The sequence below is a fragment of the Balaenoptera ricei genome, chromosome X (assembly GCF_028023285.1).
Source record: "Balaenoptera ricei isolate mBalRic1 chromosome X, mBalRic1.hap2, whole genome shotgun sequence".
Taxonomy (NCBI): domain Eukaryota; kingdom Metazoa; phylum Chordata; class Mammalia; order Artiodactyla; family Balaenopteridae; genus Balaenoptera; species Balaenoptera ricei.
Window position 1 is genome coordinate 64,927,806 of NC_082660.1, and position 27,253 is coordinate 64,955,058.

Sequence of the window (27,253 nt, forward strand, 5' to 3'; positions counted from 1 at the left end):
TATATATGTCCATGCCACTCTCTCACTTCATCCCAGCTTACCCTTCCCCCTCTCCATGTCCTCAAGTCCATTCTCTACGTCTGCATCTTTATTCCTGTTCTGCTGATGAATGCATTTAATTTTAATAACCATCCAGGTGTGTGTAATTAAAGCCTTTTTACAGGGAAATTAAGGCTCAAGGAGGTTATGAGCTTCTGAAAGATCATACAGCGAGTGCAAGGATGAGCCCAGATTTGAGCCCGACTCAGCCTGCCTCCACGTGCATGCTTCTACCCACTGTGTACTACACTGAGTAGAGCTTCTTGACTTTACATGTAATTGCTTTTAAAACTGTATTTTCCCTGTCAAATTAAGTTTCTATTATGATCAAGTTTACATTTTTTTGCTTAACAATTTGCTGTAGATTAGTAATAAATAAAAAGCAAAAAAAAAACCCACTATAATTTATGGTGGAAAAAATATATAGTCAGTTCTGCTATGATAGTTGTTTTGAAAACACAAATTTGTTCCAGTGCATTTGATATATTAGAGAACAATTTGAGCATAACATGAATTTCACATCTGCTTACGCACAATTTCAACCTGAGAAGGCACTCAGCTGAACTGAGCCGTGTAAGAATACACAACACACACACATGCACACACCTCAGAACCATGAACCACAACCCATCCACATGTGGTGTTACAACTTTCCATCCGATTTCAGATAACTCTCCTACCACTCCCGGGCTGCTCTCTTCTCATGGCCGACTTGGCTGCATGGCTCTGTGCCTTCCCTTCTATTTAATTTCCCCTTCTATTCCCTCCTTGCCCTATTTTTTTATTCTTCCTCTCTGTTTGATATTCTTTTTTTTTATTTTCTCTTATGCTATCTCTCTTTTCCTCTCTTCCTCTGGCATGTAGGGTGGTGAGCACGGGAGCCCTGCAAGTGAGGTGGTAGGAACATGGTTGCACATATCCACAAGAAAACTTCAGGTGTTTTTCAATGTACAAGTGCCATATCTTTGTGGTATTTATATATTTCTTAACCATTTAACATGTATAAAGCTGTGGCACTGTTTTTTTTCAATTATGAGAAAACCGAACACTAAAATAAAATTATATTTGAAGTATGAAACAAAACAGTTAATCCAAATTTTTAACAATGATATTAAATTTTAATACACATTTTAATAGCAGCATATTATTTTATACACATGATCTCTAATTTAACATTTCGTTCTTGTTGAACATTTCAATTACCACCAGACTTAATTTGTATGAATGTAACAGTGATGAGCAGCATTGTATCTAAATGTATGCCACCCTTGAAATAATTTTCTCAGAATATAATTTTTGAAAGAGGAATGAATGAATGTTTTAAAGCCATTAATGCCTATCTGTGGTACTGTTTTTATTAGGTTCCTATCATTTTGTATGTATTTCTGACAAACTTTTTAAGTGTTTTCCCCAACCACATTTTCCCATAAGCCCTATAGTTTATACTTCTCAAATATGCAGAGCATGGTGATTTTTAGGGAACATCTATGTGTCTCATTATAGCCAAACTGACTGTACCGTGCACTTATCACATGTCTTCATCTGTGAAATTCAAAGAATTTTAGGGCTTTCCACTTCTTCAATGAAGAGAGAAAAACTATTCTCATCATATGTACAGGCATACCTTGTTTTATTGCACTTTGCTTTATTGTGCTTCACAGATACTGCGTTTTTTTTGTTTGTTTGTTTTTGTTTTTGTTTTACAAATTGAAGGTTTGCAGCAACCTTGTATTGAGCAAGTCTACTGGCACCATTTTTCCAACAGCATTTGCTCATTTTGTGTCTCTGTGTCACATTTCTGGGAATTCTCGAAGTATTTCAAAGCATGTACCAGCAAAAAGATTATGACCCATGGAAGGCTCAGATGATGGTTAGCATTTTTCAGCAATAAAGTATTTTTAACTAAGGTATGTACATTGTTTTTTTAGACATACTGCTATTGCACACTTAACAGAATGTAGTGTAAACATAACTTTTATATGCACTGGGAATCCAAAAAATTTCATATGACTTGCTTTATTGAGATATTTGCAATATTTGTGCTGCTCTGGAACTGAACCTGCGTATCTCTGGGGTATGTCTGTACAGCGAAACTGAAGAAGTCAATGACAGTACTTGGACTACTCAGTGGTCAGCAGCAAAGCCAGGAAAAAAAAAAGAATAAAAAAGAATCCAGGCCTTCCAGGTCCTTTTTCTCCCCTGAGAGTTCAAAAAACCTGAATATGCTTTGTACTTAGTTGGCACATTTAATAAATAAATCTTTCTTTGAGCAAGCACAGTTTTTGAGAAACAATTTTGTGGAATTTGAGAAGGACTGAGAAAAATGGTAGAATCAAAATAGGGTGGTCAAGGGACTTCCCTGGTGGTCCAGTGGGTAAGACTCCATGCTCCCAATGCAGGGGCCCCAGTTACGATCTCTGGTCGGGGAACTAGATCCCACATGCATGACGCAACCAAGAATCTGCATGCTGAAGCCCGCATGCCGCAACTAAGAAGCCCGCATGCCACCAACTAAACATGCCGCAATGAAGATCCTGCGTGCTGCAACTAAGACCCAGAGCAGCCAAAATGAATAAATAAATAAATAATAAATATTTTTTAAAAGTTTGGTTTAAAAAAAATAGGGTGCTCAAAATAGGGCAGGTATCTCTATTATTGCTTATCTTATTTCTTGCGCAAATAAGGATGCTCTATATAAAGCTTAGAGTAAAACAGCACTTTGTGCCCCTGAAACTTTGGTGTAACCCTATTATTTAAACTCATATTGGCAGTTACAGATTACTATTGGCCAAAGTATTCAAATTACACAAAACTGTATTTATGTAGCCAAGTATAAATGACTTCCAAATGTGTTGGATTTATGTCCAAGTTCAGAACATAGCCAATTTGCAGAATGCCTGACATTAAACTAACTTGATTAAATTGTCCAGTCACAGTTTTCCAACAATGGTTTCTAAACTACTTTATTCATGTAGCTCAAAAAGCAATGATGACTATATTTTGGGGGGTGAGGACAGGGTATAAGTGGGTTGTTGTTTTGTTTTTGCTGAAGTCAGAATATCATTTCCAAGATTTATTAAAAAAAAAAAAGACATACAAAGTCAGGAGGTAAATTCAAGTACCTCTGATGACTAAGGCAAGTATACAGGACTTGCTATTCTGCTTTCTATATTTATTAAAAGTCAAGTCTGAGTGATAGCAATATCCAGGTCTTCTAACTCTTAACATGCACCCTCAACTACTAGTCTCTAGAAGACAACTCTGTCTCCTCCCTATTAGGGAAGACTTCCATTTGGACACAGGGTCAGCACAGTCATTAACTGAAAGAGGAAGACATAATAACAATCTGCTAAAAAGCTCTTTCCCCAGTGCATTACCTGTTCTGCATTCCCACTAAATACCCCATCAAGGATAAAGTATGTCCAGAACAATGGCCATTCACACTCAATGTTTTCAAATAACTTCAGCTCAGCTGGTTCATAGTACAGACGATTGGGATCCTGGTAAAAACACAATAAACAAAGTCTGTCTTATCACTCCAAGGTCAGACTATATCTTTAGTTCAGAGGTCTTACAACACAGCCTTTCACCACTGATAGTTTGTTTCAGAGAAGACAGAGCACATACACACTCCCCTCCTTTAGCAAGTACTTTTGTCATGTGATTCTAACTAGCAGAACTGGGATAATAATGATACTACAGGCAGGTGTATGAGGAAGTGAGACTAATTTGTAATAAGGCTGAGTTTGGTTTTGTACTTGTTAAGTTTGAGGTAGCAGCAGAACATACAAATAGAAATGTTCAGAAGGACAGCAAGAGATGAGGGTTTGGGAATCATCCTTATAGAGGTGACACACGAATCACAAATTATGGATGTAGTACCTATATATAACGAACAAGCAGCCCAAGAACAGAATCTTGGTAAACCCTGAGTTTGGTGAGGGAGGACAGAAAGAGGAGAAAAATTAGGATGGTGTAGAGTTGTGGAAGTTAAAATAGGAAAAGAATTTCAAGAAAATGTAGGGGTAGGTAATAGTGATGTACTATAGAGAAGTCAAAGAGAATAAGGACTGAGAAAAGGCTACTGGATTGCTTACTTAGGAGATTATGATGATATTTCAGAGCACAATTTTAATAGATTGGTAGAGGCAGAAGTCAAAAGGCTTAAAGAATAAAATGGAAGACAGAAGTAAACCAGAAGAGTTTGAGCTCGGTAATTTAAAAAAATTATAATGGCTCTCAACCAGCAAACCTGAGACTTAAACGATGTTTACATTGTCAATGAAAGTGGTTACCGACCATTCATTCCCTTTTAATAATACTAAATTTTCTCCATGGATATTTCCAAGGAGAACTTTTGACAAGTGGAACAAAAGGAAGTTAACTTTTCAAAATCAAGTACTGTTTAGAACTAACCAACTGCAAAAGGTGGAAGGGATCCAAAAGGATCTACTGACAGAAAGATTTTTCCCTTTGTAATAATTAAATATTTAGGGGGGAATATTTTGAGACAATGTAAATATTCTGTTTCTGCATAAACTTCCATCCACTGATTTAAGCATCCATCAGGAGCTCTTTCCTGAAACTAACCAACTTCAAGAGGTGGAAGGACTACACCTTCCTCTATTTTATTTAATCCAGAAGGGCTCACAAGCAAAACCTGGCAATTAATCCTAACAAAGGTAGCAAACATCAGTTATCGTTACCCTATTTAGTGATTATTTGAAGTACCATCAATGAGGTAAGTATTTTCTCTGAATGAGGCTGCAGTAGTGACCATTCTACCTTGGACTCATTTTGGGGAAAACAAACCTACCTCTTTAGGAGTTTTATATCCATCTCGTAGAAATCGACAGCAACCATAACGACCCTGGGAATGCAGAGGAAAGAAGCCAGAAGAATGAACACTGGTACAGCAATATAATTAATCAGAAATGTATCCTTTGCAACAGCTACATGTGCCAACCTATCATCAATAGAGACATGATACTTAAAAAATAATTTTAAAAAACCCTGATATCAGTCCAGCAGCAGAAAGTGATTTCAGCAATGTGATTTCAAGCGAGGGCTAAGTTGCAGGCTCTTCCCTAAAGCAGTGTTTTTATTTTATCTTCTCCATGGCTTTCCACCATAGGATAAGTCTGTGACAGCCCAATTACTAATCTATGCGGTCCTGCTCACACAATTCATAAGAGACCACAGTTTTTTTTAAAAAAGAAAACACAGTTTAAAAATTTTGAGATAATCTGAGACTTACAGAAGAGTTCCCAAAACAGTACAGAGTCCCTGTATATCCTTCAACCACTGTCCCCTAATATTAACATCTTAAATAACCACAGAAAATTTACCAAAACTAAAAAATTAACCTTGGTACAACACTATTAACCAAAGTATAGAACTTATTTGGATTTCACCAGTTTTTCCACTAATGCTTTTTTTCTGTTCCAGTATCCAATTTAGGATACCACTGCATTTAGCTGGCATGTTTCCTTAGTCTCTTCTAATCTGTGATGGTTCCTCAGTCCTTCCCTGTTTTTCATCATCTTGACATTTTTGCAGAGTGTTTGTCAGTTACTTTGTAGAATGCCTCTCGATTTGGTTTTGTCTGATGTTTTCTCATGATTAGATTGAGGTACTGCATTCTTGGGAAGGACATCACGGAGGTGCTGTGTGCTTCTCAGTGCACTGTATCAGGGCGTAAATGATGTCAGTACATCTTATTACTGGTGATGTTAACCCTGATCACTTGGTTAAATCACCAACATAGGTCATATTCAAGACTCACAAAGATACTAATTTAGCCTTAAAGTTAGAGCTTAAAGAAAACAAAGGCACATATGGACATACCTGAAGCTTAGTGATTATTTCCTGTTTTGTGAGCTCCACCAACTGATTATCCTCTACTGCAAAGGCTGGGAAGGAAATAACTGAAAGTAGACTAGCATCAACCTCTTTGGATGTTGAAGCCCGGGGGAGTATCGAATTAAGGATAGACTAAAAGAAAGGAAGTCAAATGTGGCACATTAGTAAATAACTCAGGATTATAAAATTATTAGCTTTAGTTTCAAAAGATGTATGTTGAAGAGGATCATTCAGTTGAAAATCTAAAAATGATTTAATAGTGAAAGCTTAGAAGACTAACTACTTCTATAAATCATCCCTTGTCTTAATCCTGCTCTCAGTGCTTCCTAATCCTGATTCTTAAGAAGCTGCTAATGGATAAAGAATACTCTAACATCATTATCTCACCCATAATGCTGTTGCTCCATTAGCAACTATCTAAGCATAAAGATAAAATGTAGCTGCTGGGAAGCAAGATGTGGAAGGCTTAGCTCCTATATCCCTGAAATTTATCTTTTCCATGGAAAATTTTGCATTTTTAAAATTAGAAGGTGAGATTGTATTCACTAGAACACCATGGGTGCCTAATCAGGGTTTGAAGAAGACAAGAAAGGCCATCTTGTCAATGACAAGAACCTTACTCTTTCAATACACAGAGTAATCCGAAACAAAACTGAAGATATGCATTTACCACTTAAACAGTCTAATCTCCAAACATCTAACCCGAGGGCCAACCGGGGACAAGAGAAAGTTTCAGAGCCACTATCAAGAAGAACACTCAAAATCGATCACCTCTTGTTCTCTTAGGATATTTAGAAAAGGACATACTCAGGAGCAGAGCTCATATACCCTTGATACGATAATAGTGGAGAATTCCAGATACTGTGATAGGATCACTTTATAACGTTGAGTGAGAGAACAGGACTATGATCTCTGTTATAGCTCATGCTGTATCAGGTTTATCTCTATAGGATGCTTGATAAGACATTTTTGGTACATGGTAATAAATCAGATTATGTACTCTCATTCAGTTCTCCTTATTCTAAAGCTCATGCTAAATTTGAGTCTGAGTAAAAATACATTTTTCTATAACATTGTCCATTATGCTCTTACCTGGCAGTGTTGTACTTCATCAGCTAGGACATGGATAACTGACTGGGGCCCACCTTTCACACCAAACAGGTCCAGTTCATCTAATGCCTCCAGGGCTGCCTTTGAGGAACAAAGAAGGAAAGGACAACTTTAGCATTATAAATGCATATATTTCTTCTCCCTCTACCCCGGTATCATATCAATGAACATGATATCATTTTAAATATGTTCAGCAGAACAGAAAATACAATAACATTCTTTATTCCCAGGGGCCTCTGAGGGTTTTTTTGGTCTCCCATATTGTCCCAGAGACACTTGAGATGGAGGTTGCAGTCATACTTTCATGATTAAAACCCCTCAACAAATTCGGTATAGAAGGAACATACCTCAACATAATAAAGGCCATATACAACAAACCCACAGCTAACATTCTACTCAGTGGTGAAAAATTGAAAGTTTTCCTGTAAGATTAAAGCAAGACAAGGGTGCCCACTCTCACCACTCTTATTCAACATAGTACTGGAAGTCCTAGCTAAAGCAACTGGGCAAGACAAAGAAATAAAAGGCATCCAAATCAGAAATGAAGAAGTAAAACTGTCATTATTTGAAGATGATATGATCTCATATATAGAAAACCCTAAAGACTCAACCAAAAAACTGTTGGAACTAATCAACAAATTCAGTAAAGTTACAGGATATAAAATCGACATACAGAAATCAATTGTGTTTTCTGTACACTAACAACAAAACATCTAAAAAAGAAATAAAGAAAACTATCCCATTCACAACAGCATCAAAAGCAATAAAATACTTAAGAATAAATTTAACCAAAGAGGTGAAAGATCTGTACAATGAAAACTACAATACTTTGATGACAGAAATTTAAGACAAAAACAAATGGAAAGATACCCCCATGCTCATGGATCAGAAGAATTAATATTGCTAAAATGTCTATACTACCCAAAGTCATCTATAGATCCACTGCAATCCGTATAAAAATTCCAATGGCATTTTTCACAGAAATAAAAAAAATCTTAAAATTTGTATGGAATCACAAAAGACCCTAAATAGCCAAAGCTATTATGAGAAAGAAAAACAAAGCTGAAGGCATCACACTTCCTGATTTCAAACTATACTACAAAGGTATAGTAATTAAAATAGTATGATACAGGCATAAAAGCAGACACATAGACCAATGAAACAGAATAGAGAGCCCAGAAATAAACCCCTGCATTTACAGTCAATTAATATTTGATAAAGGAGCCAGGAACACTCAATGGGAAAATGATAGTCTCTTCAACAAACAGTTTTGGGAAAACTGGATAATCACATACAGAACAATAAAATTGGACCCCTATCTTACACCACACACAAAAATTAACTCAAAATGGATTAAACATTAAGACCGGATATCACAAAACTCCTCCTTCACATTGGTTTTGGCGATGATTTTTTAGATATGACACCAAAGGTATAAGCACAAAATCAAAAATCAATAAGGGGGACTACATCAAACTAAAAAGCTTCTGCATAGAGAAGGGACTTGAGGACACAGGGAGGCGGAAGGGTAAGCTGGGACGAAATGAGAGAGTGGCATGGACTTATATATACTACCAAATGTAAAATAGCTAGTGGGAAGTAGCCACATAGCACAGGGAGATCAGCTCAGTGCTTTGTGACCACCTAGAGGGGTGGGATAGGGAGGGTGGAAGGGAGATGCAAGAGGGAGGAGATATGGGGATATATGTATATGTATAGCTGATTCACTTTGTTATAAAGCAGAAACTAACACACCATTGTAAAGCAATTATACTCCAATAAAGATGCTTATAAATAAATAAATAAATAAATAGCTTCTGTACAACAAAAGAAACAATCAAAAAGATGAAAAAGCAACCTACAAAATGGGAGAAAATATTTGCAAACCACATATATAATGAGAAGTTTATATCCCAAATATATAAAGAACTCACACAATTCAATAATAAAAAACCAAATAATTCAATTAAAAAATGGGCAAAGGAAATGAATAGACATTTTTTCCAAAGAGAACAGACAAATGGCCAACAGGTACATGAAAAGATGCTCAACATCACTAATCAACAGGGAAATGCAAGTCAAAACCACAATGCAATATCACCTCACATCTGTCAGAATAGTTATCATAAAAAAGATAAGTATGGGTGAGGACATGGATAAAAGCAAACCTTGTACACTGTTGGGGGGAATGCAAGTTGGTTCAGCCACTATGGAAAATAATAAGTATGGAGGTTACTCAAAAAATTAAATTAGAACTACCATATGATCCAGCAATTTCACTTTTGGGTATATATCCAAAGGAAACAAAAACAGGATATCAAAGAAATATATGCACTCCTATGTTTACTGCAGCATCATTCACAATGTACGGAAACAATCTAAGTGTCCGTCAACAGATGAATGGATAAAGAATATGTGGTGTATGTGTGTGCTCACCTGCCTCTGTGTGTGTGTGTGTGTGTATAATGGAATATCATTCAGCCATAAGAAAGAAGGAGGAGATTGGTTCAACATGGTAGAGTAGAAGGACGTGCGCTCACTCCCTCTTGCAAGAGCACCAGAATCACAACTAACTGCTGAACAATCATCGACAGGAAGACACTGGAACTCACCAAAAAAGATACCCCACATCCAAAGACAAAGGAGAAGCCACAGTGAGATAGCAGGAGGGGCGCAATCACAATAAAATCAAATCCCATAACTGCTGGGTGGGTGACTCACAGACTGGATAACACTTATACGACAGAAGTCCACCCACTGGAGTGAAGGTTCTGAGCCCCACGTCAGGCTTCCCAACCTGGGGGTCTGGCAATGGGAGGAGGAATTCCTAGAGAATCAGACTTTGAAGGCTAGCGGGATTTGATTGCAGGACTTTGACAGGACTGGGGGAAATAGAGACTCCACTCTTGGAGGGCACACACAAAGTAGTGTGCATATTGGGATCCAGGGGAAGGAGCAGTGACCCCATAGGAGACTGAACCAGACCTACCTGCTAGTGTTGGAGGGTCTCCTGCAGAGGCGGGGGGGGCTGTGGCTCACTGCGGGGACAATGACACTGGAAGCAGAACTTCTGGGAAGTACTCCTTGGCGTGAGCCCTCCCAGAGCCTGCTATTAGCCCCACCAAAGAGCCAGGTAGGCTCCAGTGTTGGGTCGACTCAGGCCAAACAACAAACAGGGAGGGAACCTACCACCACCCATCAGCAGACAAGCGGATTAAAGTTCTACTGAGCTCTGCCCTCCAGAGCAACACCCAGCTCTACCCATCACCAGTCACTCCCATCAGGAAGCTTGCACAAGCCTCTTAGATAGCCTCATCCACCAGAGGGCAGACAGCAGAAGCAAGAAGAACTACAATCCTGCAGCCTGTGGAACAAAAACCACGTTCACAGAAAGATAGACAAAATGAAAAGGCAGAGGACTTTGCACCAGATGAAGGAACAAGATAAAACTCCAGAAAAACAACTAAATGAAGGGGAGATAGACAACCTTCCAGAAAATGAATTCAGAATAATGATAGTGAAGATGATCCAGGACCCCGGAAAAAGAATGGAGGCAAAGATCGAGAAGATGCAAGAAATGTTTAACAAAGACCTGGAAGAATTAAAGAACAAACACCTTGAAGAATTAAAGAACAAACAAACAGACGAACAATACAGTAACTGAAATGAAAAATACACTAAAAGGAATCAATAGCAGAATAACTGAGGCAGAAGAACGGATAAGTGACCTGGAAGACAGAAGGGTGGAATTCACTGCTGCGGAACAGAATAAATAAAAAAGAATGAAACGAAGTGAAGACAGCCTAAGAGACCTCTGGGACAACATTAAACACAACAACATTCGCATTATAGGGGTCCGAGAAGGAGAAGAGAGAGAGAAAGGACCAGAGAAAATATTTGAAGAGAGTATAGTTGAAAACTTCCATAACATGGGAAGGGAAATAGCCACCCAAGTCCAGGAAGCACAGAGAGTCCCAGGCAGGATAAACCCAAGGAAAAACACACCGTGACACATAGTAAACAAACTGACAAAAAATAAGACAAAGAAAAACTACTGAAAGCAACAAGGGAAAAACTACAAATAACCTAAAAGGGAACTCCCATAAGGTTAACAGCTGATTTCTCAGCAGAAACACTACAAGCCAAAAAGGAGTGGCATGATATATTTAAAGTGATGAAAGGGAAGAAACTACAACCAAGATTACTCTACCCGGCAAGGATCTCATTCAGATTAGATGGAGAAATCAAAAGCTTTACAAACAAGCAAAAGCTAAGAGAATTCAGCACCACCAAACCAGCTCTACAAAAAAAGCTAAAGGAACTTCTCTAAGTGGCAAACAGAAGAGAAGGAACGGACCTACAAAAACAAACCCAAACAATTAAGAAAATGGTCACAGGAACATACATATCAATAATTGCCTTAAACGTGAATGGATTAAATGCTCCAACCAAAAGACACAGGCCTGCTGAATGGATACAAAACCAACACCCATATATATGCTGTCTACAAGAGACCCACTTCAGACCTAGGGACACATACAGACTGAAAGTGAGGGGATGGAAAAAGATATTCCATACAAATGAAAATCAAAAGGAAGATGGAGTAGCAATACTCATATCAGATAAAATAGACTTTAAAATAAAGAATGTTACAAGAGACTAGGAAGGACACTACATAATGATCAAGGGATCAATCCAAGAAGAAGATATAACAATTATGAATATATATGCACCCAACATAGAAGCACTTCAATGCATAAGGCAACTGCTAACAGCTATAAAACAGGAAATCAATAGTAACACAATAATAGTGGGGGACTTTAACATCTCACTTACAACAATGGAAAGATCATCCAAACAGAAAATTAATAAGGAAACACAAGCTTTAAATGACACAATAGACCAGATACACTTAATTGATATTTATAGCACATTCCATCCAAAAACAGCAGATTACACTTTCTTCTCAAGTGCACATGGAACATTCTCCAGGACAGATCACATCGTGGGTCACAAATCAAGCCTCAGTAAATTTAAGAAAATTGAAATCATATCAAGCATCTTTTCTGAACACAACACTATGAGATTAGAAATGAACTACAGGGGAAAAAACGTAAAAAACACAAACACATGGAGGCTAAACAATACATTACTAAATAACGAAGAGATAACTGAAGAACTCAAAGAGGAAATAAAAAAATACCTAGAGACAAATTACAACGAAAACACGACGATCCAAAACCTACAGGGTGAAACAAAAGCAGTTCTAAGAGGGAAGTTTATAGCTATACAAGCCTACCTCAACAAACAAAAAACAACTCAAATAAAAAATCTAACCTTCCACCTAAAGGAACTAGAGAAAGAAGAACAAACAAAGCCCAAAGTTAGTAGAAGGAAAGAAATCATTAAAATCAGAGCAGAAATAAATGAAAAAGAAAAAATGAAAAAAATAGCAAAGATCAATAAAACTAAAAGCTGGTTCTTTGAGAAGATAAACAAAATTGATAAACCATTAGCCAGACTCATCAAGAAAAAAAGGGAGAAGACTCAAATCAATAGAATTAGAAATGAAAAAGGAGAAGTAACAACTGACACTGCAGAAATACAAATGATCATGAGAGATTACTACAAGTAACTCTACGCCAGTAAAAAGGACAACCTGGAAGAAATGGACAAATTCTTAGAAATGCAAAACCTGCCAAGATTGAACCAGGAAGAAATAGAAAATACGAACAGACCAATCACAAGCACTGAAATTGAAACTGTGATTAAAAATCTTCCAACAAACAAAAGCCCAGGACCAGATGGCCTCACAGGCGAATTCTATCAAACATTTAGAGAAGAGCTAACACCTATCCTTCTCAAACTCTTCCAAAACATTATAGAGGGATGAACACTCCCCAACTCATTCTATGAGGCCACCATCACCCTGATACCAAAAGCAGACAAAGATGTCACAAAGAAAGAAAAATACAGGTCAATATCGCTGATGAACATAGATGCAAAAATCCTCAACAAAATACTAGCAAACAGAATCCAACAGCACATTAAAAGGATCATACACCATGATCAAGTGGGGTTTATTCCAGGAATGCAGGGATTCTTCAATATACGCAAATCAATCAACGTGATACACCATATTAACAAATTGAAGGAGAAAAACCATATGATAATCTCAATAGATGCAGAGAAAGCTTTCAACAAAATTCAACACCTATGTATGATAAAAGCCCTGCAGAAAGTAGGCATAGAGGGAAATTTCCTCAACATAATAAAGGCCATATATGACAAACCCACAGCCAAACTCGTCCTCAATGGTGAAAAACTGAAACCATTTCCACTAAGATGAGGAACAAGACAAGGTCGCCCACTCTCACAACTGTTATTCAACATAGTTTTGGAAGTTTTAGCCACAGCAATCAGAGAAGAAAAAGAAATTAAAGGAATCCAAATCGGAAAAGAAGAAGTAGAGCTGTCACTGTTTGCAGATGACATGATACTATACATAGAGAATCCTAAAGATGTCAACAAAAACTACTAGAGCTAATCAATGAATTTGGTAAAGTAGCAGGATACAAAATTAATGCACAGAAATCTCTTGCATTCCTATACACTAATGATGAAAAATCTGAAAGTAAACTTAAGAAAACACTCCCATTTACCATTGCAACAAAAAAGAATAAAATATCTAGGAATAAACCTACCTAAGGACACAAAAGACCTGTGTGGTTCTTTGAGACGATAAGCAAAATTGATAAACCATTAGCCAGACTCATCAAGAAAAAGAGGGCAAGGACTCAAATCCATAAAAGTAGAAATGAAAAAGGAGAAGTTACAACAGACACCGCAGAAATACAAAGCATCCTAAGAGACTACTACAAGCAACTCTATGCCGATAAAATGGACAACCTGGAAGAAATGGACAAATTCTTAGAAAGGTATAACCTTCCAAGACTTAACCAGGAAGAAATAGAAAAAATGAACAGACCAGTCACAAGCACTGAAATTGAAACTGTGATTAAAATCTTCCAACACACAAAAGTCCAGGACCAGAAGGCTTCACAGGTGAATTCTATCAAACATTTAGAGAAGAGCTAACACCCATCTTTCTCAAATTCTTCCAAAAAATTGCAGAGGAAGGAACACTCCCAAACACATTCTATGAGGCCACCATCACCCTGATACCAAAACCAGACAAAGACACTACAAACAAAGAAAATTACAGACCAATATCACTGATGAATATAGATGCAAAAATCCTCAACAAAACACTAGCAAACAGAATCCAACAACACATTAAAAGGATCATACACCATGATCAAGTGGGGTTTATCCCAGGGATGCAAGGATTCTTCAGTATACGAAACCAATCAATGTTATACACCATATTAACATATTGAAGAATAAAAACCATGTGATCATCTCAACAGATGCAGAAAAAGCTTTTGACAAAATTCAACACCCATTTATGATAAAAACTCTCCAGAAACTGGGCATAAAGGGAACCTACCTGAACATAATAAAGGCCATATACGACAAACCCACAGCAAACATCATTCTCAATGGTGAAAAAGTGAAAGCATTTCCTCTAAGATCAGGAACAAGACAAGGATGACCACTCTAACCACTATTATTCAACATAATTTTGGAAGTACTAGCTACGGCAATCAGAGAAAAAAGAAATAAAAGTAATACAAATTGGAAAAGAAGAAGTAAAACTGTCACTGTTTGCAGATGACATGGTACTATACATAGAGAAACCTAAAGATGCCACCAGAAAACTACTAGAGCTAATCAATGAATTTGGTAAAGTTGCAGGATACAAAATTAATGCACAGAAATCTCTGGCATTCCTATACACTAATGATGAAAAATCTGAAAGAGAAATTAAGGAAACACTCCCATTTACCATTGCAACAAAAAGAATAAAATACCTAGGAATAAACCTACCTAGGGAGACAAAAGACCTGTGTGCAGGAAACTATAAGACACTGATGAAAGAAATTAAAGATGATACCAACAGATGGAGAGATATACCATGTTCTTGGATTGGAAGAATCAACATTGTGAAAATGACTCTACTACCCAAAGCAATCTACAGATTCAATGCAATCCCTTTCAAATTACCAATGGCATTTTTTACAGAACTAGAACAAAAAATCTTAAAATTTGTATGGAGACCCAAAAGACCCTGAATAGTCAAAGCAGTCTTGAGGGAAAAAAATGGAGTTGGAGGAATCAGACTCTCTGACTTCAGACTATACTACAAAGCTACAGTAATCAAGACAGTATGGTACTGGCACAAAAACAGAAATATAGATCAGTGGAACAGGATCGAAAGCCCAGAGATAAACCCACGCACCTATGGTCAACTAATCTATGACAAAGGAGGCAAGGATATACAATGGAGAAAAGACAGTCTCTTCAATAAGTGGTGCTGGGAAAACTGGACAGCTACATGTAAAAGAATGAAATTAGAACACTCCCTAACACCATACACAAAAATAAACTCAAAATGGATTAGAGACCTAAATGTAAGACCGGACACTATAAAACTCTTAGAGGAAAACATAGGAAGAACACTCTTTGACATAAATCACAGCAAGATCTTTTTTGATCCTCCTCCTAGAGTAATGGAAATAAAAACAAAAATAAACAAATGGGACCTAATGAAACTTCAAAGCTTTAGCACAGCAAAGGAAGCCATAAACAAGATGAAAAGACAACCCTCAGAATGGGCGAAAATATTTGCAAATGAAACAACGGACAAAGGATTAATCTCCAAAATATATAAACAGCTCATGCAGCTCAATATTAAAGAAACAAACAACCCAATCCAAAAATGGGCAGAAGACCTAAATAGACATTTCTCCAAAGAAGACATACAGATGGTCAAGAAGCACATGAAAAGCTGCTCAACATCACTATTTATTAGAGGAATGCAAATCAAAACTACAATGAGGTTATCACCTCACACCAGTTAGAATGGGCATCATCAGAAAATCTACAAACAACAAATGCTGGAGAGGGTGTGGAGAAAAGGGAATCCTCTTGCACTGTTGGTGGGAATGTAAATTGATACAGCCACTATGGAAAACAGTATGGAGGTTCCTTAAAAAACTAAAAATAGAATTACCATATGATCCAGCAATCCCACTACTGGGCATATACCCAGAGAAAACCATAATTAAAAAAGACACATGCACCCCAATGTTCATTGCAGCACTATTTACAATAGCCAGGTCATGGAAGCAACCTAAATACCCATCGACAGAGGAATGGATAAAGAAGATGTGGTACGTATATACAGTGGAATATTACTCAGCCATAAAAAGGAATGAAATTGGGTCATTTGTTGAGACGTGGATGGATCTAGAGACTGTCATACAGAGTGAAGTAAGTCAGAAAGAGAAAGACAAATATCGTATATTAACGCATGTATGTAGAACCTAGAAAAATGGTACAGATGAGCCGGTTTGCAGGGCAGAAGTTGATTCACAGATGTGGAGAACAAACGTATGGACACCAAGGGGGGAAAACCGCGGTGGGGTGGGGATGGTGGTGTGCTGAATTGGGCTATTGGGATTGACATGTAAACACTGATATGTATAAAATTGATGACTAATAAGAACCTGCAGTATTAAAAAAAAACAAACAACCAAACAAACAAAAACAACTAATACTAAACTTTCTTTGGGTTATTTGTATGGAAATATGTTCATATAAATGTTACAGACATTACATGAAATTTCTAAAAATCTTATATGTTCTGGTATAATGTTATAAGTCATAATTCTAGTTATTACTTTAAAGTGTATATCTCAGAAATAACTAAATTTCCTTGTCAATTGCATTATTATGAACTTTCAACAAATCTTTAACCGTGGTCATTTTTAAGTCTTCTGTCATTTACAGAGAGTTCTGGGTGTACTGATGCTTTTGCAAAAATGTTCGTATAAAAGGGTTTCATCTTCAAGGAATTCATGGAAAAGACTCTGACAAGTACAGGTTTCTGGTAACTGACTGTACTGCTGAATTGAATGAAGAAGCATTTTCAGAACTCTAATGGAAAACTGATGAATTCATAAAAGTGCTAACAAAAGATCAAGATGAAAAAAAAATTAAGTACATGGGACTGAGTGAACTGATGAGGATGATTATAATTTTTGTGACTTTCTGTTTGAATTAAAAAAAAATCCCACAAGGACTCAGAGGCAAAAAATATACAAATCAATTTTCACTGCAAAGTAAAGGAGCTGTTACAGTGGAGGATTACTGGACTGAATGCCAATATTATGACATAGTATGAGTGTGTTTCATGTTTGGTAATTGCAATCATTGTTGCTTTTGTTGTGGTCATCCATTTACAATGTTTGGTGTCAGTTTATTTATCTCTTGTAAAAAAATACAGTGTGTGTGTGTGAAAAAAAAGGAAATGTAGAGACTTAAATGTAAGAGCGGACACTATAAAACTCTTAGAGGAAAACGTAGGAAGAACACTCTTTGACATAAATCACAGCAAGGTCTTTTTTGATCTACCTCCTAGAGTAATGGAAATAAAAACAAACAAATGGGACCTAATGAAACTTAAAAGCTTTTGCACAGCAAAGGAAACCATAAACAAGACAGAAAGACAACCCTCAGAATGGGAGAAAATATTTGTAAACGAATCAACGGACAAAGAATTAATCTCCAAAATATATAAACAGCTCATGCAGCTCAATACTAAAAAGACAAACAACCCAATCCAAAAATGGGCAGAAGACCTAAATAGACATTTCTCCAAAGAAGATATACAGATGGCCAAGAAGCATATGAAAAGCTGCTCAACATCACTAATTATTAGAGGAATGCAAATCAACACTACAATGAGGTATCAGCTCACACCAATTAGAATGGGCATCATCAGAAAATCTGCAAACAAGAAATGCTGGAGAGGGTGTGGTGAAACGGGAACCTCTTGCACTGTTGGTGGGAATGCAAGTTGATACAGCCACTATGGAGAACAGTATGGAGGTTCCTTAAAAAACTAAAAATAGAATTACCATATGATCCAGCAATCCCAGTACTGGGCATATACCCAGAGAAACCATAATTCAAAAAGACACATGCACCCCAATGTTCATTGCAGCACTATTTACAATAGCCAGGTCATGGAAGCAACCTAAATGCCCATCGACAGGCGAATGGATAAAGAAGTTGTGGTACATATATACAATGGAATATTACTCAGCCATAAAAAGGAATGAAATTGGGTCATTTGTAGAGACGTGGATGGATCTAGAGACTGTCATTCAGAGTGAAGTAAGTCAGAAAGAGAAAAACAAATTTTTTTTGTTTATTAACGCATATATGTGGAACCTAGAAAAATGGTACAGATGAACCAGTTTGCAGGGCAGAAATAGAGACACAGATGTAGAGAAGAGAAGTATGGACACCAAGGGGGGAAGTGGTGGGGGCTGGTGGTGGTGGTGTGATGAATTGGGAGATTGGGATTGACATATATACACTAATATGTATAAAATGGATAACTAATAAGAACCTGCTGTAGAAAAAAATAAATAAAATTCAAAAAGAAAAAAAAAAGAAAGAAGGAAAACCTACCATTTGCGACAATATGGATGTATCTTGGGGGCATTATGCTAAGTGAGATAAGCAGGTAGAGGAAGACAAATATTGTATTATATAACTCATATGTGGAACCTAAAAAAGTCAAACTCATAAAAACAGAGTAGAATGAGTTATTTTCTAAGCATTAATTCCCTGAAGTAGAGGATATAAACAATCTTTAGGACATAATGCTAAATTCGCTTTCATGCAAGTTGTACCAATATAACTATCACCAGCAGTGTATGATACAACCTTTTTTAATGCAAACCAGGTATTATTTTAGAAATTTTCCCTAATTTGATAGAAAAATGGTGATTCTGTTGCATTAATTTGCTAATAAGTTTGAATATTCTTTCAAGTATTTATCAGTTATTTGTAGTTCCTCAATTGTGAGGCAGAACTGACTTAGTCTTTGGGATAGCAGGTAGTTCTGGAAAGCTTCCCTGGAGAAATGTCTAAACTGAGACCTAATGGGTTAAGCAGATATCATCCAGGCACAAAATACTTATTCACTACAAGAGGGAAAAAAAGCAAATTTACAGCAGAGAAATATGGCAGATACCACCTTAATGAAGCCATTAAACTTAACATGAAGAGTAATGGGACAAATCCACATCTTGTACTTCCTGATTATGTACTGAGGACACATCTTACCTCTGTGGTATTCTTGCCAAAAATGCATAGCTTGAATCAAATCATGAGGAAATATCACACAAAATCAAATTGAAGGACATTCTATAAAACAATCTTTAAAAATGCCAAGGTCATAAAAGGTGAGTAAAGTCTAAAGTATTATCAGGTTAAAGAAGCCCAAAGAGACATTACAACTAAATGTAACATGTTATCCTGGATTGGATCCTGGATCATAAGGGTTTTTTTGTTTGTTTTTGTTTTTTGCTATAAATGATATTATTGGGACAATTAAAGAAATTTGAATGGGGTCTTTGGATTAGGTTGTAGTATAATGCCAGTGTTCATTTCCTGATTTTGATGATTGCACCATGGTTATGGGACAGTCTTTGAGGAAATTCACTCTGAAGTATTTAGGAGACATGAGGGATCATGTCTGCAATTTACTCTCAACTGGTTCAAAAAAAATAATGTGTATGTGTAAATAGAAAGAGAAAGCAGGGACTTCGCTGGTGGTGCAGTGGATAGGAGTCTGCCTGCCAATGCAGGGGACTCAGGTTCGATCCCTGGTCCGGGAGGATCCCACATGCCACAGAGCAACTGAGCCCGTGCTCCACAACTACTGAGCCTGCGCTCTATAGCCCGTGTGCCACAACTACTGAGCCCACACGTCACAACTACTGAAGCCTGCGCGCCTGGAGCCCGTGCTCCGCAGCAAGAGAAGCTGCTGCAAGGAGAAGCCCGTGCACCACAACGAAGAGTAGCCCCCGCTTGCCGCAACTAGAGAAAGCCCACGCACAGCAACAAAGACCTAATGCAGCCAAAAATAAATAAATACATTAAAAAAAATAAAGTGTATATCCCTTAACCCAATGGTTTCACTTTTAGGAATCTATCCTACAAAACTATTTGTGCAAGTTCACCAGGATATATGTACAAGGATCTGCACTAAAGCATTATCATCAACAAAGTAATTATTAAATACTGAAAAGAATGAATTAGATTACCTGTATGAAAGAGGATGTTTGGTTATGTTGTTCAGTGAAATGTGAGATTGTTGAATTTAAAAAATCAGGTTACATAGAGGTAAATAGAGTAGGGTTTAGTTTTTAAAAATAAGCTCAATATCTGTATCACTTTGGTAACTAAAAATACATAAAAAAGAAAAAGGTTACCTAGGGAATAAATATTTTGTAGGGACAAAGTTCTATATAAATTTATTAATTAAACCACATTAATTATATAGTTTAAATTTTCTATGAACTTATTTTTGGTTTATTTTATCTGTCATAGCCTAGCAGTGGCTTTTGTTAAGTTGTCCCTTTATAACTGTTTCTATTTTGCCTTGTATTTCTAATACATTTTGCTCTGTATTAATTGAAACTACATTCCAGGCCAGACTTTCTCATTGTAGGCTGTGCCTTCTATCTGGACCCTCCTTGTCCTCTTTGTTCCATGTAATACTTTTTGCTTTGAATTCTACTTCATTTGAATTCACATAGTCACCCGTACTCTTTTTTGCTTATTTTGGCCACACTTTGTCCATCCTTCTGTTTTTAATCTTTCCGTAGCAATTTGTCGTCTTAGAGCTCTTAGAGGTGGTATAGGTATAGACTGGATTTCCTTTCTTCGTTTTTTAAATCAGTCTGTGTCTTTGCCTTTAGGTAGGGGAAACAAATCAAGCCATGTGTATTTATCTTTATAATAGATATGTTTGATCCTATTCCTACTATCCTATTTTATGCGTTCTTGCTGTTTCCAGAGATAAAAGCTGAAATTAAGGCAGTAGCAGTGGGAAGGAAAAGATGAAGCCAAGTGGAACATAATAATGATGATGAAGATAACAATATAGGGGATGCAGGAGAGTGAGGGGGGTGGAGGATTGAGAGATGGTTCCCTGATATCAAGCTTTGTCAACTGGTGTATGGAAGGAAAAAAAGCCTCCTTTTGTTTGTTTTTGTAGTGATAGAGATGATGAGTTTAGTTTAAGATATGTTTTCTGAGGTCTTTATGTGATATGTAAATAGAGATATGCTACAAAAGCAGTTGTACATACAAATCTGGAGCTTTTGAAAGAAGTCTTCACCTACATGTCCATAGTTATATTGGAGACTCTGAATACTGCCTATGGTTTAAAAGACCAATTAATTTGATGATGGTCCACATTCATGTTAAGGCTTTATCTATGGCAAAGGTGTATCAGACTTCCTTATCCCACACTTGGTAAAAACAAAGCAAGGAAAATTACCTTTGCCATTCCAACTGAACTGGCATTCAATTCTGAGATTCCTTGGTTGGTCTTATCTCCACGTTCCCATATCCCGAAGTCCTGGCATAAAATAACCAACACACCATTAGCAAATCATCACTACTAAATGCTTACTAGATATACAAACCTTGAATAAAAGGCACAAGTATTAGCTAACTCGCCATACATACGTTTACCCACAATGCTTATTAAGGAGAGGCCAATGAGTTGGGTTCCCCCTGTAGCTATTTTCTCAGTAGCTTTAAATTCTATCGGGGCCTCCAAGAAGTTAGAAGATATCTTGACAGTTGATCAGGACTAAGAACTGTAACTTAGTTCATCTAAAGAGGTGCTTCTCAAAATTTTTCATCAAAGCAGACACCTAGGGGGTCTAGGAGACAGAGCCTAAACATCATCCAAGTATTTTATCTTAAACATCCATTCTAATTTTACTCTCTATTGGCACTGACAATGTACCATGCACTTACCTATGCACTTTACACTATTATAGTATCTTCCTTAATCTTTACATTTTATAGATGATGAAACTGAGGTGCAAAGAGAGGTCAAGTGACTCACCCAAGGTCACATAGCTAATGAATAACAGAGCTAGGATTAGAGTCCAAGTGCTCCAAAGCCTACATTCTTAACCATGGTTCTATACGGTCCCTCGATAATACAAAGATAACATTTAAAATTACTTTTTAAAAACTTTTCATTTCCAAATAACTTTAGATTTACAGAGAAGTTGCAAAAATAGTAGTGAGTTCCCATACACCTTTCACTCAGCTTCCCCTAATGTTAATACCTGACATAACCACAGTACAATTGTCAAAGTGAAGAAATTTACATTAGTAAAATACTAGTAACCAAATTATGGACTTTACTAGGATTTCACCGTTTTTCCCCACTAATAGCCTTTTTTTTTAAAGATTTTTTTTTGATGTGGACCATTTTTAAAGTCTTTATTGAATTTGTTACAATATTGCTTCTGTTTTATGCTTTGGTTTTTTGGCCGCAAGGCATGTGGGATCTTAGCTCCCTGACCAGGGATCGAACCCGCACCCCCTGCATTGGAAGGTGAGGTCTTAACCACTGGACTGCCATGGAAGTCCCACCACTAATATAGCCTTTCTATGTATTCCAGGATCCAATCCAGAATACCATGCTGCATTTGTCATGCCTCCTTAAGTCTCTTCCAGTCAGTTACAGTTTCTCAAGCCTTGTCTTTCATGACCTTGACACTTCCTGAAGATTAGTGGTCATATATTTTATAGATTTCCCTCAGTTTGGGTTTGCTTGATGTCTTCTCTTGATTAGATTGAGGTTATGCATTTTTGGCAAGAATACTAGAATACTACAAACATTATGCTCCTTCTTAGCACATCGTATCAGAGGTATACGATGTTGATGTCATTACTGGTGATGTTAACCTTAATGACTTGGTTAAGGTGGTGTCTGCAGAGTTTCTCCATTCTACTGTTACTATTTTTCTATTATACTATTGTATTACTATACTAATTACAAGCATACCTCAGAGATATTGTGGGTTCAGTTCCAGACCACAGCAATAAAGTAAATATTGCAATAAAGCAAGTCACATGATTTTTTTGCTTTCCCAGTGCATATAAAAGTTATGTTTACACTATACTATAGTCTATTAAGTGTGCAATAGTATTATGTCTAAAAAACAATGCACATACCTTAATTTAAAAATACCTCGTTGCTAAAAAATGCTAACCATTATCTGAGACTTCAGCAAGTCATAATCTCTTTGCTGGTAGAGGGTTTGACACACTGCAAGAATTACCAGAATGTGACACAGAGACATGAAATGAGCAAATGCTGTTGGAAAAATTGCACCAATAGACTTGCTTGACATAGGGTTGTCACAAACCTTCAATTTGTAAAAAAATACAATTAACTGTGAAGTGCAATAGAGTGAACGAAGCACAGTGAAATGAGGTATGCCTGTAATTAATAATTATCTTCAGAGAGATACTTTACGATTGTGCAAATATCTTGTTTCTCCTCAAACATCCACCCACTAATTTAGCATCAATCAGGGAATTGTGCCTGCAACAATTATTACAGTGGTGATTTCAATGGTGATTTTCTAGTTCCTTCATTACCTCTACACTCATTAACTGCAATTCTTCTCTAAGGAAGAGTTATCCTTTCTCCCTCATTTATTTACTCAGCTATTTACTTACATCAGTATGAACTTATAGATATTTAGGTTATTCTCTGGGTTGTAATAAAATGTTGTCATTATTTATTTTGCTCAAATTGTTCCAGCTCTGGCCACTGGGAGTTCTTCTAGGTTGGCTCCTGTGCCCTTTTGACATGCCCCATTTTTTTGAACACTTCCTCACTTTTTGTCACTATAAGATGCCCAAATACAGTCTCATCTTGTATTTTCCCTGCCCCAGCCCTGGAATCAACCACTTCTACAAGGAATCCTGGTTTCTTTTATTAGAGAATGATAGTTACATTCAAGACTTGGATGCTGGTCCTCATTGTCACTGTGGTGTCAGGCTTCTAGGCCCTCTCATTGAACAGAACTTGGAAATACCCATGTGCACACATGCATGTGTGTGCACACACATGCACACACACCTATATTTATTTTGGTATTTACCTTAAATTACTTTTAATATCAAATCTTTGAGTCAAAAGATGGAGCTTCAGAAAGGTAAGCCATATTTATCCCATGGTGAGTCTCATCTGCCCCTAAACCCAGCTCTACCCTAGTTTGTGCAGCAAAGATTAGAGTATGAGAAGGCACAAATATCATTAATTCTACTGCTGCAACCCTTGGCTGCAACAGAGAGGTCAGAGAACACTGGCTTTTACCCTGGATCACAGCAGGCCTATGGTATCAGGAAACAAAGCAATCCATCAACAAATAATGTCTGTCTGTATCAGATATGCCTATGTTAGAATTATCCTTCTGGTAAATATGGAGTGACAGGTTGCAGATTTATCCTCACACCTGTAACAACTAAAAAACAACTAACCAAACTAAAACAATTAAACTGCTAAAAAAAAACTGGACTACTTATGACACAGCCATTTTCAATACAATGAACATCATGCAGTGAAGAACAGCAAACCCTGAGAGAGATGTTAAATATATTATGACAATAAAAACCCTCATATGTAGTCATAAGAAAGAGTAACTATTTTTGTATAGTAAGCGCTGAATCAATGTCTACAGATGATATTAAATACATGACTAAATTTTATTTCTAAGTAGCTAACTGACCCATAATACTCCTTAGCCATCTTGCTCCCATTTAACCACAAACATTAAAATAAGACCACAATTTAGCCCCAGATTGCCCAATACATACCATGAAGTATTACAGAGTTTGAAAGGAATGAAGGCATTGCACCTTGACCCTCCTGCCTCTGTAAATCCCTTGGGGAAAAGGCAAACAGAGGACGACAGAGCTTAGTAAAGAGGCTGAAGGCAATTTCTGCCAGAAACGTTATAGATTGGTTCACTATGAGGGGCAGCATTAAGAGAAGGATTAGGTTGTTCAGTATTTTAAGAACATCACATGTTTAAAATTCATTCCAAAATGAGTACTTACAGCAGTTTTATATGCAGCTTCGATGTAAAACACAAGGTTCTGTATGAAATTAACTTCATCTAGGCTGTGGATGATATGAAGTCCTGAGGAAAAAGAGAATAAAGATATAGAGCTAGTCAATTATCACTACAGGCTTTACAGGCAGCCACAGTGACTAACTGACCCCCCTACTACCAAATAATCCTACTCCCGCTTAGGAATAATGGGAGACACTTTGATTCCTAAAACATAAAAATAATACCACAAATCAGTCCTAGGCTACTCTTCAACTAAGTAAGATACCACCATATTTTAACATGAAAGAATTTTAATTTGTTATTTGTAGGCTTTAATGGAAAGTATCAGACTCCTAATTCTACAGGTAACTAATTTTTGCTGTGTTTAAATGTACAAACCTAGGCATCTGGAAAAAGAAAGACAAATATTTCAAAGAAGATTTGGAGGGAGTCTAAATACTAAGAAGTAGATAAAGATCATGATTTTAAGAACTCAAAACCATATTTTGGGGAGTAAAAATGATGATTATTCTAAATATAAGCTATATCAAGACAGGGCTTATAAATAAAATGTTTTGCATGAATCATACATTCAATTTTCAAAACAACCTTAAGAGGTGGGTACCTCTATTTTCTGCCTGAGGCTTAGAGAAGTTAAATATTTGCCTAAAGTCATGTAACTAATAAATAGTGGAACCAGGACTCAATTGACTATCAACTTCTGTTTCACTTCAGAGACTGAGTTCCTAACCAAGATGCTATACCGCTTCCAAATATGTACAATATGATCCATTTTTGTTTAAAAACTAACTCCTTTCCCCTCCCCTGCCATTGAGGGAAATACCAACAATTATACAGTGAAAGTTTTTCCCCCACCCAGAATCACATCACTCCCACCCTGCCAAATCTCCTCTCTGGGAGAAACCAGTCTTACCAGTTTCCTCTGTATCCTTTCAGAGATACATTATGCATATACAATAATTATGCAAAGAGTAGTATACTATGCTGCACCTTGCCTTTTTCATATATAACTTGGAGACAATTTTAAATATATCTGCCTCATTTTTTTAATGGCTACATAGCATTCTACTGAATGGCTATTCATGTAACCCGTTCCCTACTGAAAGACATTTAGGTTGTATCTAATCTTTTATCACTACAATCAATGCTGCAATGAATATCTGTGTATTTACATCTTTGGGCACATGCACCAGTATATCAAGGTAAATTCTTAACTGCGGAGTCACAGATTTATACATTTTTCCCAACATTTTATTTTGAATATTTTCAGACAAAAAAATGAAAGAATTTTACATGGCACCTGTAGATTTTACACACCATCTGGACTCAACCATTAACATTTTACTATACTTTTTAATCACATATATATCCACGCAACAGTCCACCTTATTTTTTTGATACATTTCACAGTTAAGCTGCAAATATGGGTACACTTCTCTCTAAATACTTCACCACATGTACAATTAAATGTTGATGATCATCACCAAGTTATTCTGCAAAGAAATTCCACAGTTTACATACCAACTAGCACTGCCTGCCTTTTTCCAACACATTTTGTAAACACAGGCTTTAATAAAAGTTTCTGATCTTTACCATTCTAATGGATGAGAAATAGAATTTCCTTGCACTTTAATTTGTAGCTTTTTTTTTTCTTTGCCTTTCTCTTTTAATCTACTCCCTGCTCCACTTCTAAAAAGAAATACCCAGAAATTAAACACAAGGAAGCTCAAAGAGCCAAGGCAAACCAGCCCAAGAGTAGCAGGCTCCCTCCCACAGGGGCCAAAGTCTGGACGCTGGGGTCTCCACTCAGAGCCTGGTAGTAATACGTGGTGCAGAATAAGGTAGTTCCAGAAGCTAGCAGTAACCCGGCCCAGAGGGGCTTTCTGCACAGGGGTACCCCTAACAGGGCCAGGCTGTGTAAGAAGTGGTGTTTGTTGGTCTTGTCAAAGAGCTCCTTCCCGTAGGCATCCGGAAACTGGGCGTAGCTTTTTTGAGTAAGGTTGTCTTTTCTTATGTTTATAAGCCAACTGTATTTCTTTTCCTATGAACAGTTTGTTTTTTCATGTCCTTCACCAATTTCTATTGAATTGCTGGTCCTTCTGTTATTAATATATTAATAAATATTAAGGAAATTAGAC

General features: G+C 36.9%; 1 protein-coding gene across 4 annotated transcripts in view; it reads right to left on the reverse strand.

Annotated features, from left to right (window-relative positions):
* Positions 1–27,253, reverse strand: part of PHKA1 (phosphorylase kinase regulatory subunit alpha 1) — a 139,147-nt gene that overhangs the window by 94,443 nt on the left and 17,451 nt on the right. For 3 of the 4 annotated variants that reach the window (XM_059910136.1, XM_059910135.1, XM_059910134.1), the window contains exons 5-10: positions 25,099–25,181; positions 21,500–21,580; positions 6,994–7,092; positions 5,887–6,033; positions 4,856–4,909; positions 3,417–3,539 (exon numbers count right to left, since the gene is read on the reverse strand). In XM_059910136.1, coding sequence (XP_059766119.1) covers positions 3,417–3,539; positions 4,856–4,909; positions 5,887–6,033; positions 6,994–7,092; positions 21,500–21,580; positions 25,099–25,181 — 587 coding nt within the window. The remainder of the gene's footprint in view (positions 1–3,416; positions 3,540–4,855; positions 4,910–5,886; positions 6,034–6,993; positions 7,093–21,499; positions 21,581–25,098; positions 25,182–27,253) is intronic. The other variant, XM_059910137.1, reaches the window with a different exon arrangement.